Source organism: Beta vulgaris, chromosome 5, assembly GCF_026745355.1.
Source record: "Beta vulgaris subsp. vulgaris cultivar EL10 chromosome 5, EL10.2, whole genome shotgun sequence".
NCBI classification, from domain to species: domain Eukaryota; kingdom Viridiplantae; phylum Streptophyta; class Magnoliopsida; order Caryophyllales; family Amaranthaceae; genus Beta; species Beta vulgaris.
In genome coordinates, this window is record NC_079206.1 from 51381359 (window position 1) to 51398927 (window position 17569).

Genomic DNA, 17569 nt, shown 5'->3' on the forward strand with positions numbered 1-17569 from the left:
ATACACTAACTGAAATAGAAAGATATACTAAATGACAAGAAACATACACTAACTGAAACAGAAAAATAAACAAATTAAAACACAAAAACACAAACAAAAACTATACTTACTCGAGGATATTTTACATTTACTGGAGTGATGATTGGAATTGAACTTCCAACACCCTCAGCACTCTCTGTACTGTCTGCAAATCCAACATCCTCAACAACAGGATTAGGAGTTAATAGTTGGAATGAAGGGCCATCGAAATCAGGTATCTTTTTCCTTTCAGCAGAAGAATCAACTCTCCAAGAATTTCTGATATATACGTTCTCAACAACTTCAACAACAGGAGGAGGAGGAGGAGGAGGAGGAGTTGGAGTACAAAGATCAACAAGATTAACACCAACAGCGGTGCGAGTAGGGACATTCTTATACTTATCCTTATCCTTAGCCCCTTTAAGTTGATCATCATCAGCATTCCTCGTCTTCGTATCATCTTCCTTTGGTTGTTCTTTCTCAACATCTTAATTCAAAAACAAAATAATAAAAAATAAATAGAAAAAGTTCCATTTGATATTTATATGATATTCAGTTGGTATTAATATTATTTCAGTTAGAGTATCAAAGTTTTCAGTTGGTCTAAATATTCTTTCAGTTTGACTTGTTTATTGTTCAGCTAGTCTTTATAGTGCTTCAGTTAGACTTGTTTATTTTTCAGCTAGTCTTTATAGTACTTCAGTTAGCCCTATTTATTTTTCAGTTCGTTTTCATATTGTTACAAACTGAAACAATATTTCAGTTGCTATTTATAAGATATTATTTCCTTTAGAGCATCACAGTTTTCAGTTGGTCTTTGTATTCTTTCAATTAGCTATAAAATCAAAGAAACTTACTTCCTCCTTTCTCTCCATCTGCATGAACCCCAGCATCCAACTTTTTATTTCCTCCTTTCTCTTTATCTCCTTGAAGACCACCATCATCAGCAGCATTGTCAGTCTTCTTATCATCTTCCTTTGGTTCTTTCTCATTATCTTCATTCAAAAACAAAAACAATAAAAAAAAAATATAAATACACAATAACTGAAAAACACAAAATCAAAAATGAATCAATTCATTGACAAACTGAAACAATTTTTCCACCAGATTAAATAAAAACAAATAGCAAAAGTTTCATTTGGTATTTATATGATATTCAGCTAGTATTAATATTATTTAAGTTAGAGTATCAGACTTTTCAGTTGGTCTTTTTATTCTTTTAGTTAGCTATTTAACTTTTTCATTTAAACAAACTGAAACAATACAATAAGAGGAATTTACTTCCACCTTTCTCTCCATCTCTATGAACACCAGCATCCAAATCCTTATCTCCTCCTTTGTCTTCATCTCCTTGAAGACCAGCATAATCATTATCATCAGCATCATCATCCTTTGTCTCATTATAATTCTGGTGATCCTTATCATCACCATCATCATCATCATCATCATCATCTTTATGCTGATCATCATCAGCATTCCTCTTCTTCTCATCCTCCTCTCCTTCTTTTTCATCATCTTCATTCAAAACATAAAAAAAATAAGAAACAACTAAATACACAAGAACTGAAACAATGTTTCCAGCAGATGAAAAAAAAAACCATCAACTGAAAACATCCAGCAATCAAATGAAAACTTAATTGAAGTGAAAAAATTCATTTAATATTCATCTCATTTTCAGCTGGTGTTGATATTATTTCAGTTAGACTGTCAAAGTTTTTAGTTGGTCTTTTTATTCTTTCAGTTAGAGTCTCAAAGTTAGCTATTTAACTTCTTCATTTAAACATTTCTTTCAGTTAGAGTCTAAAAATTTTATTCCAACCAGATTACAAAACTACAACAACAAAATGAAAACAATATAATGAAAGGAACTTACTTTCTTCTTTCTCTTCAACTCCATGAACACCAGAATCCAAATCAGGAACATCTTCATTTCTTTCAAACTCCAAATCCACAGTCCGCTTCACCAATAGTGAAATTGTAGGATCAACTTTGTTTGCACTATCTTTCGCTTCCAAATGACGCTTGCATATGTCGTCAATTTGACTCAAAAAATCTGGATTAAATACTTCACTGTCATCCAGAGAAATACTGTCTTGAGACAGCTTCTCGCCTTCCTCCCGAATATTTTGGGCAATCTCCAAGTTCACTTGACAGAATGCAAGCGCATTCCTCTTCAACTTGTGCATGTTCTTCACATATTCTTTCGATTAAAAGAGCAAAACAAAAAAAACAAACAAATCAATATGATAATGACACAGAAACAACATAAACAAAAAAATAAGGACCAACTGAAAGAATCCAACAATCAAATGAAAACTTAAATGAAATAAAAATAAACTTATTTAGTTTTCAGTTAGACTTATTTAGTTTCCAGATAGACTTATTTAGTTTTCAGTTAGACTTATTTAGTTTTCAGTTAGACTTATTTACTTCTCAGTTAGACTTATTTACTTTTCAGTTAGATTAACTTAGTTTTCAGTTAGACTTATTTACTCTTCATTTAGACTTATTTAGTTTTCAGTTAGACTTACACTACTAGAAAAAGAGTGTTTTCTCAACACTTTTCCTCAATATTCTAGACGGAAAAATGCGTTGAGAAATTGATTCTCAACGCTTTGTAAAAGCGTCGAGATTTTAGGCGTGGAGAATTCTCGACGCTTTTTTGCGTTGAGATTCTCAACGCAGAGATGCGTCCAGTATGACTTGTGACGCTTTTTTGTGTTGAGTTTCTCAACGCTTTTCAGCGTCTTGAATATATGCGTGACGTTGTTTTGTGTTGGGTTTCTCAACGCTTTTTTGCGTCGCGCAATATGCTCTAGACACATTCCAGTGTCAAGATTATTTTACCTCCACAAATAAATTTTTAGAGCCAAAAGAACTCTTAACACGAAAATGTGTCGAGATTTTAGCCTAGAAAAAACATCGTAATAATAATAGTCATTATTTAATTGGATATGAATCAAATATAATATATTATAAGCGATTTTCCAATAAAAAATAATACTTAAGTAGAAATGACCAATAATATATATAATAATATTAATATCTGTCTTAATTCATTAATGATTAAATACACACTAAAATATTCTGTTCGATCACAAATAAGTCAATTAGATAATGTCTACTATCAACTTCTTAAAACCTTACAAAAAAAAACATAACAAAAGAAATATATCTTTTACAAGGCCTTTTCAAATCATTCATAGCTTTACAAGTTGTACTAATTTAATAATGGATCCTTTGCTTCTTTGCCTTCACCATCATCTTGATCCTTGAAAAAAAAAAACAAAGAATGACATAAGTAATCTTATATAATGTGATATATTATAGTGATGGTCAATTATAAAAGATGTAAAAAAGTTAGTTAATGACAAAAGAAAAGAATAGGTAACTAGTAAGCAACTTGATTTTGATAATTCAAGTGAAACAATGAATGATAATATTATAACCACTTTGTGCATGTACCACAAAGATAGTCCCCATATATATACATTATAAAGGGTACAGGAAGAACATAGTGGACAGAAAAGCTGCAGCAAAACTAAAATAAATTAAGCTTGCATGTGCAACAGGATAATCCAATTTAGGTTTCATGACTTCAGATTCCTAGATTAAGTCCAGAAGCCAAGAGCACAGGATCATAGCTCCCAACTTCAATAAAAGTCACTCAAACGAAGACAATTAGCATTGGCAGGTACACAACCAAGATAATAAGCTGAGCTAGTTATCTAGAACAGACCTGAATAAAATCAACTTAAAATGGCCCCAGTTCATAATTCACGTAGACCAATCACATCTGTCAAAGAGCTGATGGACCAGAAACAAATTAAACAAGTTTCAATATTTAATAGCCTATATCTTATTATGACATATTGCACACTTGGGTCTTGGGGATACAAAGAGCTTAGCAAGAGAGACAAATTCCTTACAATTCAAGATCAGCCCCAAGCCCTACCTTGAATAATAAATTGCAGGACAAGGTCCAGGACATCTACAACATTGCACGTGAAGTTTTCCCCAAGCTAGTGTAACACCCCCAAATTTCTCTCTTTTGGAAAACTTATTTTCATATAAAACTCCTTGAGAAACTTGAGAGTATTACCGCCACGTGATAACGTTAAAGGCTTTAATACTAACTACTAACTGAACTTTAAACTAATGCAGCGGAAATAACTTAAATAACTTCTCTTTATTAATATAATCTTTATTGTACAACTATACAACAATAGAAATAAAGAAAATAAAATAACAACTCCTTGGCTAATTATGATTCCTCACTAGCTCCCCCATATGAAGTATGCATCAATCAACCTGTAAATTCTGCTCACCAAAAGGGTCATCACAGGGACAATGCCATAAAACAAAACAAAACGCGTGTCAGTAAAAATACTGAGTACATGTATATGCGGAATATTAAACACTTTATTTGATTAAATTTTGAAATATTTAATTTCAAAAAACCTTTCTGGATACTTGATAATACTTGTATAACATAACTTTTGAAATATTTAATTTCGAAAAACCTTTCTAGATACTTGATAATACTTGTATAATACAAAGTATATAACCTTAATAAAAATCCTTTTTCCTTGCCTAGGTACCTTGCCTAAAGTGTGCACACCCCCCAAGTTTAGTATTCCTTACTGAGTCTATTACGAGGGGAACTACCTTGTCCACATGACTTATACAAAAAGTACATGGGTAAAAAATATAATAGCTACCGTTCTTGCTAATAAATAACAAGCCGTGGCCTCTTTATAATTGTGATCATAAAAGATCATATATCTAATAAAAATCCTTCTGAAATAATCCTCCTTTAAAAAGAATAATAATTCTTAAAACTTAGCCATATAAAGGCATAAATGAAATAACTTGCTCAAGGATTAACCTTTGAAAAATAATAATAGTTCAAAAACACTCCTTTTAAAATATTTAAACATAAATCAAAAGATCAAACTCCTTCTAAAGTATTTGAATATAAATTCAAAGATAAAACTTTATAAATATATTAAATAAAAGACATAATTCAAAGTTCATAAATAAAATTTATAAACATTCAAACATGTTCATATAAAACAGATGCAGTTCATAATAGAACTCATAAAACATGTATTTCGTCCAAATATTTTCCTAAAAATATGATACTAACTTGCAAAACAATTATTAAAGATCTACAAATACACGCACCTTGAATAATAATAACTACTATGGAGAAGAGAAAAGGTAGGCTAAGAGGGAGAGAGAGTTTAAACTTGAGAAAAGAGATTTATTTCTCAAATTTGGTGTGAAAAATATGATGGGTGGAGACCCCTATTTATACTAGTTGGAAAAGTAGAATCGGAATAGGATTAGGAAACTAAAAGATAGATTTATGAAAAAAAAATAAACTAATCTAACTAAGATATAGCTAATATTTACGCTTATCCAACTAAGAGTAGGAAAAGATATAAATTATCCCATAATACATAATTATCTAAGATAAAATAACTAAAAGATAAGCAAAAGAAGAAAATAATAAAAACTTCATCAACTTCACGCATAACTCCTTGCGAAATTCTTTTTCTTTTTTCTTTTTTTTTTTCCTTTTCTTTTTATAAATCTTTTGCAAACCTTTTTCCTTTTTTTTCTTCTTCTTTTCTTTTCTAAACCTTTTTAGATTTCTCTAAAACATTTTTAAAATTTTGTTACCAAAGTACTTGGGTTTTAAAACTAGTAAACTTAGACCCGATATTTATTTGGGCTATAATTTATTTATAAATACTCAAAATATTTTGTAAAAGTCTTCTTAATAAATCATAAGCCTTTTTAGTAAATAAAACCTTTCTAAAAACTAAAACTTTTCTAAAAATATAAATATTAACTTACTAAAAAAAATACGGAGTATTACAACTAGTCAATATGAAGCTTCAATATGATAGCGTATGTACATTAACTCATTAAGATTAATCATGGCTTTTTATAAATCAAGTCGTTAATATCAAAGAATGAGCTATTAAGTAAACAGGAACATGAATGTGAAAAGTTTCCTTGTTCAAGTGATTCATCTAAGAATGAAACTGCAGTAGGTGATGAAGTGTTCAATTGTGCTTCTGTGATTTCTGAGAGAACAGATACTAATGATATGCCAGTAGAACAAGAGTTAATTGCTGGATCTTGTGATGGGAAATTCAGAGAGGTTGAACATACATTCCCTGAACTTTTATTAGACCTAGGATCTAGCCATTTTATTTCAGAAGGTGAGGCTAGGGCAAATCCTTCTTCAATTATCAATACCTATTTGTCGTACCTGCAGTCAGAAGTTGATGGTATGCTGATTCTTAGTTGAATGTCACCATTGTAGATGTTAAGTCAATTTTTTTCTTAAATAGCAGTTTTCATGCTTTATAGGTGAAATCAGTGTTCTTTCATGTTTAGTGAAAAAGGGCGAAGATAGCTGCAAAGAGACAAGAAGAGGTGAAATTGCACGAAGATAGAGCTTTGACGAAGCCAATCAGCTCATATTCAATCTGCTACGAACAAACGAAATTTAAAACTACTAGCACAATCTAAGCGAGCATTTTGCTGATGTTTATAGCAGTAAATATAAAATTAGACAACCAGAAGATCACAAGTTGCTGCTTCTGTCTTATCTCTATTCGTGTAATAAAGTGTCTAAAGTAAAAGAACATTGCTATGCTACTTACATTATTCCCCATTTAGAGTAATCAAGGCTCTGCAACAACCATTGCTATGCTTTGCTCCCCTTCCTTGCTTCTGCAGTCTGCAACAAAAAAGATCTGAACTTCAGGAACTCTTTGATTCATCTTTCCAGTTTCAACTTTCACTACCATGAATCAATTGTCTCACCTATTTTGAGCTAGTAGTTGGCAATCTGGGTTGGGGAAGGGCTAGGTTGTAGGATGGTGGTTATTGATCAAGGAATTGGCTGGGTTGGGTTTGTAATTCATAGATATCAATTTGACAACAAAGCGGATTATGCTTCTCCAAATATTAATTGTATCCCTACCAAAGAAGTTCTTCTTTCACCATACAAAAGATTGCACTTTGCCAACTGCTAATGACAGTCCAGCAGAACTTACCCATCTCCTAAATTGTCCACATATTTCCGACTAGCCAATCATACAACATAATTAAAACATAATTAGAGTATTATAACAAAAAAAATCACATAAACCTCATCAAACGCAAAGCAGACTTAACACTTTGTAATCCAATATATACTAAATCACATACATGAGCAGCGATGAGAAGAACGTAACAACAAGAAGATCGAGGGACAGATTTGAAGACTTGAGAACTTCAATGAGAACAAACAAAATATTCTCATCAAATAGCCTAAACCAACTTCAAAGAGAGAATTCCAAATCGTTAATCCAAAATAATTTAAGCATAATCTCATATCAGCAAACTATTAGTATTAACTTCTGATTTCCCAAACTCCCAAACTCCCAAACTCCCAACAACAAAGTCTTACTTACACAGGACTAACATTTAGAAGCATTTCTTAAAGCATCATAGCTGTCTAATTAGAAAATTAATAGACAAAACACTAACTTAATAGAATAAAAAGGGGATTTAGAACTAAATTAATAAAGCAAGCATTTGCCATTTATTTAGCAAAGAAGCAAAACTTCTTACAAGAATTACTTAAAATGTTTCACAGAAATATGCATAAAGAATGGCAATTGGAGCAATATGACGAACAACGACATATTTATCCTATGAAGTAATATTACATGAACAACAATATTTCATCATGATAGCAAAAACCCACTAAATTTCAAGATCCATTTAAGCTTACCCATCAAATCATCTCAGATTTAGTTTTTATAAGACATCGAACAACAATTTAATATAAAATATCAGGCAAAACTAACACAAACCTAGTTCTAAAAATCAAATCTTTTCACCAACCTAAATCCAAATTAACACAAATCCATACCTCAGCAGCAATAAGACCACTATTGTGAGCCATTCCATAAAGCAATAAAAACGAGCATAATCCCAATCTCTAGGGTAAGGACTTCCACCACAGATTATCAGTTTAGGCCTACATTCCAAGCCTTTCTCTTCAAACTCATCATAATTAATATACACAATTTCGAAATTCACCTTATACGGCAAACTATCACAGTAAATAGACGTAGAAGAGAAGATATTATTACCTCCAGCAGTATCCAATTAATCCAAAGAAATAAAAATATCAGCAGAAAACCGTAAATGCATATCCAGTATCCCAACAAAATTAAACCGAAAACCCTAGACGATATTTGAAGATATTCAAAAAAATTGTGACAAATTAATAGCAATAAATCAAAAAATCGAAACTATAAAATTGAGATATACAGAATACCTCATGCTTGTTTTCAATTGTTGCAGATATGAAACTACTCTGTGGTAAAAATCAGAGAAGATGTTTGCATCACCCTTCATAGATATTAGTGCCATAAAAAAAATTCATTGTTTGAAGATTAGCTCATTACCCGCACAGCGAATTCAATACTAATCTTTCTTGCTAGTCAATTACAGCTTTAAATTGAGATAACAATAGCTTTTGGTTATTCTAATATCGGTTTTTTGGAGGAGAAGATGAACAAGAATGGAGTTCGTGGGGTAAGTGCCTTGCTATAGACCTACAATATGTCAGACTAAAAGGTTTAATTTTCTTCTTTTCTTTTTAGCTTTCCTCCTTTTTGAAACATTTTGAAGTGAATGAAGACAACTGCTTTTTTCCCCCAAAATTTCAACGAGCGGGCAAATGATTTTTCCCTAATAAATTTTAACAACGCGGGCAAATGGTCACACGCTTGGCACGTGACCAATCTCGACGCTTTTATGTGTTGAGAATATTTCTCTGACACATAAAAGTGTCGAGAAAACACGGAATAATAAATACATGAAGAACGCTTTAACATAGTGTCGAGGGAATAGTGTTGAGAAAACACTCTTTTTGTAGTAGTGTTATTTAGTTTCAGTTAGACTTCTTTATTTCTCAGTTACACTTCTTTATTTTTCAGTTAGACTTATTTGCTTTTCAGTTGGTCTTTACATTAAATGAAATAAAAAGAAATAAAAATATTTTCATTTGGTATGTATATACTCTTCAGCTAGAACTGACATTATTTCTGTTAGAGGTTAACAGTCTTCACTTAGAGTTTAAGAGTATAACAATAATAAAAACATAAGATAAATGAAACTCACAGAAACATCAAGAGCATCTATTTCCTCATCAGTCATCAAACTATGAGGAAGATCCATACAAGCTGCCTAGTTGAAGGTGATGGACCCTCAACCACCTTTATAATAGGAGAACCAGACTTCCTACTAGCAGCACTAACATTAGGAGCTTTAAACTCAAGCTTCTGTTTTTCACGCTTCACCGTCAGAATAAAATCCATGTTGATCTCAAACTGCTTCACAACACTACTCAAATCCTTCTCTTCCTGCCAATAAGTGATAAATGGCTTACTGACATTTGAAAAATCCAGATTACGACACTTGAAGTTGTGAAAAACAGCAAGAGTCAAAGCGCTAATGCATCCCCGAAGCTTGAATGTTACTTTCTTCTGTCCCAGCTCATTCTTCTTCATCATAATACACTGATGACAGTCCAAAACAGCAGCACAAAGACTTCTTAAGATATATCCACACCAGTCATAGCTTGAAATCGTAGATACATCTTCTAAACTCTTGGCACACTTCAGCACAGGCCCTAAATCAGCTATTGGACATAGAAGCTTGGACAAGGAAAAGATAACAAATAACTTCTTCAAATCATCCCTAGATTGATATTTCTTAAACAAATCATCCCAATTTTTTCTACCAATGTATGGCTTCTTGGGGTCAGAAATACCAAGGAACCTATGCCAATCCTTCCTGGCACTTCCAGCCTCTATCTGACTACCTTTCCTCCTAAAGGCATCATCATCTATAACCTCAACTGGTTTATCTGACACAGGTAACCCAAAACATCACTAATGATAAACTTATTAAAAATCAATTTACCATTCTTTGTTGAAAACATCATTCTAGAAGCATTGTAATTCAACAACACCTCCAAATTCAAATTAGGACAGAACTTCTTTATCCTAATATCTAAGAGACCCCAAACCCAATATCCCTAATATCTCTTTTTTGCCCATCACTGAAGTTACTATCAACTTCATTTAAATGAGAATAGTCTGACAAAACTTGTAGACTAATAGACTTCATTTCTTGCTCAGTGAAATTCCTAAGAAAAGTGAACAAAAATAAAAAAGAAACAATCATATAATATAAAAGGAGAATAATGAAAAAACTACGATCTATCAAATGTGTCTTTCTGTTCATCTGGATTAGACCTTGAAAATGAAAACTTGATTGGTGATAAATCAACTTTGCCTTTCTTCTTAGACAATGATTTATCACATCTGAAAGAAAGAAAGTTTAATCAAACAATAAGACTAACTGAAAACAAAAAACAACATCAACTGAAAGAATACAAAGATCAACTGAAAAAATACAAAGTTCAACTGAAAGAATACAAACATCAACTGAAGGAAAACCACCATCAACTGAAATAATACAAAGAGCAACTGAAAGAATACAAACATCAACTGAAAGAATACAAAGTTCAACTGAAAAAATCCAAACATCAACTGAAAGAAGACCACGATCAACTGAAAGAATACAAAGGTCACTTCTTTTTCAGTTAGACTACTTTATTTTTCAGTTGGTCTTCTTATTCTTTCATTTAGTATAATGATTCTTTCATTTCATTCTATTCTGCTAGACAGTTGGTCACTTCTTTTTCAGTTAGACTTGTTTATTTTGAGAGTAAAAGGACATTTTGAGAAGCGTAAAATCAAGACAAGGCATCCGAATGAATATGGTGCTACTCGAATTGTATCCCAGTCACTAATTGTATTCAAATTTACACTTGTTTATTTTTCAGCTACTCGAGATTCAGTTAGTTGTATTACTATTTATATTGCTTCAGTTAGACTTGCTTGTGTTTCAGCTAGTCTTTATTGTGCTTCAGTTAGACTTGCTTGTGTTTCAGCTAGTCTTTATTGTGCTTCAGTTAGCCTTGTTTATTTTTCAGCTAGTCTATATAGCGCTTCAGTTAGACTTGTTTGTTTTTCAGGTAGTCTATATAGTGCTTCAGTTAGACTTGTTTGTTTTTCAGGTAGTCTATATAGTGCTTCAGTTAGACTTGTTTGTTTTTCAGCTAGTCTATATAGTGCTTCAGTCACACTTGTTTGTTTTTCAGCTAGTCTTTACAGTCCTTCAAAGTAACTTCTTTGTTTTTCAGCTAGTCTTTATTGTGCTTCAGTTAGCCTTGTTTATTTTTCAGCTAGTCTATATAGTGCTTCAGTTAGACTTGTTTGTTTTTCAGGTAGTCTATATAGTGCTTCAGTTAGACTTGTTTGTTTCTCAGCTAGTCTTTACAGTCCTTCAAAGTGACTTCTTTATTTTTCAGCTAGTCTTTATTGTGCTTCACTTAGACTTGTTTGTTTATCAGCTAGTCCTTATTATTTCATTTAGTATAATTATTCTTTCATTTCATTCTATTCCAATTACACTTAAAATTTTCATTGAAAATTTACATTGCTTCAGTTAGACTTGTTTGTTTTTCATGTAGTCTATATAGTGCTTCAGTTAGACTTGTTTGTTTTCTCAGTTAGTCTATATAGGGCTTCAGTTAGACTTGTTTGTTTTTCAGCTAGTCTATATAGTGCTTCAGATAGACTTGTTTGTTTTTCAGCTACTCTATATAGTGCTTCAGATAGACTTGTTTGTTTTTCAGCTAGTCTATATAGTGCTTCAGATAGACTTGTTATGCTTCAGTTATACTTCTTTATTTTTCAGTTAGACTTCTTTATTTTTCAGTTGGTCTTCTTATTATTTCATTTAGTATAATGACTCCTTTATTTCATTGTATTCCCAATAAAGACTACAAAATTTCAGTTATCATTTACATTGTTTTAGTTAGACTTCTATATTTTTTCAGTTAGACTTCTTATTATTTCATTCAGTATAATGATTCTTTCATTTCATTGTTTTCCAATGAGACTAAAAATATTCAGTTACAATTTACATTGTTTCAGTTACACTTCTTCATTTTTCAATTACACATCTTTATTTTAAAAAAAAAAGTAAAGAAAAACAAATGAAAAACACCAAACGAAAGGTAGAAATGTCTAAATGAAACAAAAACAACATCAACTAAAAGAATATAAGAAGCAACTGAAACAATACTAGAATCAACTGAAAGAATATAAATATCAACTGAAAAACAACATCAACTGAAAGAATACAAGTAGCAACTGAAAGAATACTAGAATCAACTGAAAAACAACAACAACTGAAAACATATGTGAATAATACAAAACAACATAAACTGAAACACAAACCCTAACAACATGAAATAAATACAATAATAAACTGAAAACATCCAAAAATAGAAAAAAACAAAATAAATATCTCAAGTACACTAAGAACTTGAAATATACCTTGGATCATAATCACCATCTTTCTCTTTCTTCTTCCCAGCAGTAGACAGTACCAAAATTTTTCCTGAAGATGCAACACTCTTCACCTTCTTCGACTTCGGGCTACATTACAATTACAACAACAAAACGCTAAGAATTTGAAAAAAAAAAATGCAGCAAAAATCAAACGAAATTATACCTAGAACCATCATCTCTGATCCTCTTCACCATATTTGCGATGCAACAGTAATGAATTACGAACAAAAAAACAAGCTAAATTTCAACAACAGAGAAGCAGAGAAGCAGAGAAGCAGAGAAGCAGAGAACCAGAAAAATTCTAGAAATAATCAGTAATTAATATAAAAATATCGGTTTCTTTAAAAAGAAGAAGAATCAGTTTTAAAACTAGCGAGAATCAAGAAGATATCGAAAAAACAGTTTCAAACTCGTAAAAAGATATAACCTAATAACCGTTAAATGTTTTTTTTAAAATAAACAAAGCTGCTAATCAACAAAAAGAAAGAAGACAAATATGGAAAAAAAACCCGCGCGTTTTGATGGGCTAAGCCCGTCCGACGTAAGGTATTGGGTCAGACGATCTGACCCAATACTTTCACTAAAAAGTATTTGTTCTACATGCTACACGCCACAAACCCTTACATATACCTGATAGATCTACTGGGTCCTAGGTCTAAAATGAGTCCGAAGCGAGTCTTAAGATACTTTCTATATTTATTTACCATCTGATCCTTTAATATGTACATTCTTTTGCCTAAATTTATTTTCATATAATGAAGATAACGTTGAGCTCGACTACTAACTACTAAATGAATACTTTTTTTATAAGGAAAGAAAAAACTAGGGTTTGGTCCAATTCGGAGGCTCCCCTAAAACATCCATGATTAGATTAGGGGAGTCATGTCCCTTTGTGCGCCATATGATCTGCTGTTTGATTTGCTTCTCAAAAACGGTGCGAAAATTTGATGTAGTTGAACTTCCTCCAATCGAGACTTGCATCAACCAAAACATTAATAAATCGAGGAGGTTTCCAAATCTTGAACACGACATTGATAACCAACAAGTTATCACCCTCGACAAATAACATTTTCCATATACAAGAACCTAGCCACTTGCATGCCTTCACTTAATCCCCACACTTTAGCTTGAATAATGGAACAGTAAGGTTCAAGGGAATTAGCACCAGCTAAAACAACTTCTCTCTTATGATTCCTTATAATAAAACTAAAATATGTTTTATAATTTCTTCCTCAACAAGAAATCCTTCACTTCACACCACCACCGCCGACCATTGCGATTTTTCCGGGTGTTGCTGTCTCCACTACCGACGCCCCTTTTTGTCTTCTTTCCTTCTTTATTTTGGTTTGATTACTTTTCTTCCTCATCAAGTTTTGATTAAAGATTATATTTTTGTGATTTGTTTTAGTGCGTGGTAATTATGTTTAGAAGCTTTAAATTACTGATTTAATGATGAGTCTATGATTATATAAATTATGTATTGAAAGAATAAATATTCAGATTTGATTATTATATTAAAATTGAATTTTTAATTATCAAAGCATGGATTTTTAGGGTGTTAAAGATTGGAAAATTATAGTAGTATGTTATAAACAATGAAATTGATTAAACTTATGAGTTTAAGCATGTTTAAGTATGTTTAAAGGAAGTTTTAATAAATTATATGTTGCTGGAATTTAAAAAAGATTGTTATTAATGGAATTTTAATGACTAGTATAGTAGTACTATGCTAGGGAGTACAAGTAATTAAAGTTTTAATAATGTAAATAATTTTTAAATTTTTTTAAAGGAGATTTAAAGTATTTTAAAGTTGCTGGAATTTATTTGGAGTATTGATTATAAATTTTATTGGTTGTTTTAGGCGGAGAGTTCTCTCTAGACGACTTCTAAAGTTGTTAAAGTGGCCTATCAATTTATCTACACAAGGTACGTGAATACTCATGTGTTGTGTGATGTAATATCATGATTTCAGAAAGGGAAGTTATGTAGTATCATGTATAGGAACTTTGTGAGTTCATACATGATCGCTATTATGTTGCATTTTACATATTTTATGCCTGTGTGTGAACATGTTAAGTATGAGATTCAATTATGAGATTTATATCATGATTGCATGGAAGATTGATGCAAGCATGTTGGTTGGGAATTTTATTTTATTAATTCACATGAAGGAATTAATATATTTATTGGTTTGGATCATAATTGAATCATGTGTTCCCTTTTACTATTATTTCTACTACTCTATGAGGATTGTGGGCCTTATTTGGTAAGTTGATATTTTACACCTTTAAAAGATAAGTTGGTTGTTGGCTAGGTTCAACAAATAAGAAAGATTGGATTAAAGAATAATTAATCTTGGATTGTAAGTTGTATGATCACTTATTTAATCCTAAGATAAAAGCAAAGTTGTGAATGTTTGAATATCTATTATCTGTGTTGCTTGTGTGTCATAACAAGTGATAATTGATAAATCATGAAAATGAAACTTGGATATTAATAAACTGTAGACATGTGCACATCTGAAGTTGGACAATCAGGAGTTAGGGTACATGGTGAGTAGGCCATGACTTTTTCTGGGTTCGAATTGATCACCGTTCATACTTTTATTGGTTCCTCGATATCGTAGGTCATGGAAATATGGAGTCGCGCCTGTATTTCGTCTTCCAAAGGGAAGACTGGTTTTTAGTTAGACAACTCGGTCCAATGACTATTCCATTAAAGTAATAAAAAAGATTGTTAAAGTTTAGTTCAGTAAAAGTTATCTGCATATTGTTGTGTTGTTATTTATCTCTGCTTAATATTTATTAGTATTATGTTCTGAATGTTTATTTATTATTATGTAGTACTCAGCTGATTACGTGCTTTGTTTGTATGTGTTGATCATGGCTTTGCCTTATTGATCCTGTGATGATCCATTCTTGGTGAGTAGTTTCTCCAGTGCATTGACATCTACATGTGTGCATATGATCCATCATGGGGTTTTGGGAATGGAGAGCTTGTGTAGCATGTTGATTTAGTTATTGTCTCGTAGTTGATACATTTATATTTCAGTTTGGTTTGAAGTTAACGTTAACAATGTTGTTTGGTTTTAAAGTTACATTATTATTTATTTTATTTCAATTCTAAAGTTAGTTATATGTTTTGCGCTGCAAAATTCTGAATAAGCCGATACGTTATCACACAGGCGATAATGCTTTGATGATTATCTAAGTTTTATATTTAAAAAGTATTTTTATAAAAGAGAGAATTATCGGGGTGTTACATGCCTCTTGTTCTATTATTCAAGTTGAAGTTTGAGGATTAAGAGAAGGTCTCAATGCAACTAGATTCTTGAACATTGACAACATTATTGTATAGGGTGATAATCTGTTGGTTATCATCACCATTTTCAACAATTAGAAACCTCCATAAACTATTAAGTCTTTAATTATTGATGCAGGTTTTGAGTCGAAGAAGTTTAGCAACAATCAATACTCTCACTATTTCCATGAAGCAAATCAAGAGGCGAATTTCATGGCTTATAAGGGACACAACTTCCCCAAGTTGTTCAACTGTTTCCCCTTGTTTTATTTTGGAGTTTCCTCTTATCATACGAAATATGTTTTAGTGCGACCTCCTAATTAGGCCACGTCCTAGGTTTTTTTCTTATAAAAAAATAAGCCAAGATTTGAGGAGTTCGGTCTATATAGAAAGACTAAAATTCTCTTACTCACATGATAATAAATTAATTAATTTAAAAATAATGAATATATTATCTAATCACGAATTTCACTATATATGTATCTCTGTTATATAAGTCAAGGGGAAGCTACGGTGTCCCCCAATCAAATGTCTTTTTTACCATTAGCTAAATACTTCCTCCGTTTCTAAATAAGTGCAACACTCCTTGTTTTCACGTTTGCCAATGCATTATTTTAACCATTAATATCTTCAATTATCAATAAATAAAAATTATATAAAGTTGATATTAAAAAAATTCACATTCAGACGAATCTAAGAAGATCCCACATGACTATGTTTTTCCTAAAATGTAAATCACCAAAGCTAATTAAAGTTTAAACTGTGAATAGTAAACACTATGCAAATGTTGCACTTATTTAGAAACAGAGGAAGTATATATACTTAATTGGATATTCAGATTTTGTACAATTATATCATTTCCTAATTTAAAGGTGGGTCAAAAATTCAAATAATAAACTAAATAAGCACTAACAAAGTAACTTGACATAATGAGAAAAATGGTTACTCAATACAAAAAATTACAAATTTAATTTAACTACAAAACTTTACATCTAAATGTTTATCTCAATTTCTAAAAACTTTATAGATTACAGTAGTTTGTATAACAATAATTATAAATCACACTTCTATAATTATATTTTGATGAAATTTAGTAAGAATAGACTCAAACAATCGACGCACGCATCGGTGCATCACGTGAATAGAAGACTAGTATAATTATATTATTAGCTAAAAATATGAATGATGTCATATTCCATTTCAAGGAGACTTCGCGACCAATTTTTTTTTTACTTATTACTCCCTCCGTTTCCTAAAGATCTTCCATCTTTCCGTTTAAGGGTGTTTCCAAAAGATCTTTCCACTTTTGCTTTATTCCTTATTTGGCAAAACAAATTTCCCTATTTACCCTCTCATGTCACTATCATATGGTCCACCATTACATTATTAATTCAATTTTACTCCCTTTCTCTCTCCTACTTTAACCCCTTTTTATTTGTTTATTTATCTTAACCCCTTCTCTCTCCTACTTTACTCACACCATGCCCCACACAACTTGATTTTCCTTGGTATCTGTAGGAACAGTAAGTGGGAAGATCTTTAGGAAACGGAGGGAGTATATGATATTACTATTAGATAATTGAATTTTTTAACTATAATAATACAAACTTTTGTTTGTTCTCTCGTAATAACACAAACTTTTGATTATTTTTTAATAATACAAACTTTACATCAAAATCCTCCCGTAGTAAATTACTTTCGCATACATCACAAGAATATAACACAAGTTCCCCTCAAAAAAT

The 17569-nt window shown here is 31.4% G+C and overlaps 2 protein-coding genes across 2 annotated transcripts; both read right to left on the reverse strand.

The window, feature by feature from the left end:
• Window positions 1-415: 415 nt before the first annotated feature.
• On the reverse strand, window positions 416-2290 carry LOC130591526 (pheromone-processing carboxypeptidase KEX1-like). The gene is made up of 2 exons (XM_057394867.1): window positions 1892-2290; window positions 416-1533 (listed from the first exon to the last, which is right to left on the reverse strand). The coding sequence occupies exons 1-2, from the start codon at window positions 2202-2204 to the stop codon at window positions 1259-1261; spliced, it is 588 nt and encodes a 195-aa protein (XP_057250850.1). The 5' UTR covers window positions 2205-2290; the 3' UTR covers window positions 416-1258.
• A 4432-nt stretch (window positions 2291-6722) lies between these two features.
• LOC130591444 (uncharacterized) lies at window positions 6723-13132 on the reverse strand. The gene is made up of 4 exons (XM_057394766.1): window positions 12513-13132; window positions 9534-9967; window positions 9332-9461; window positions 6723-6778 (listed from the first exon to the last, which is right to left on the reverse strand). Exons 1-4 carry the CDS (start codon window positions 12529-12531, stop codon window positions 6723-6725), a joined length of 639 nt encoding a protein of 212 aa, XP_057250749.1. The 5' UTR covers window positions 12532-13132.
• Window positions 13133-17569: the final 4437 nt, after the last annotated feature.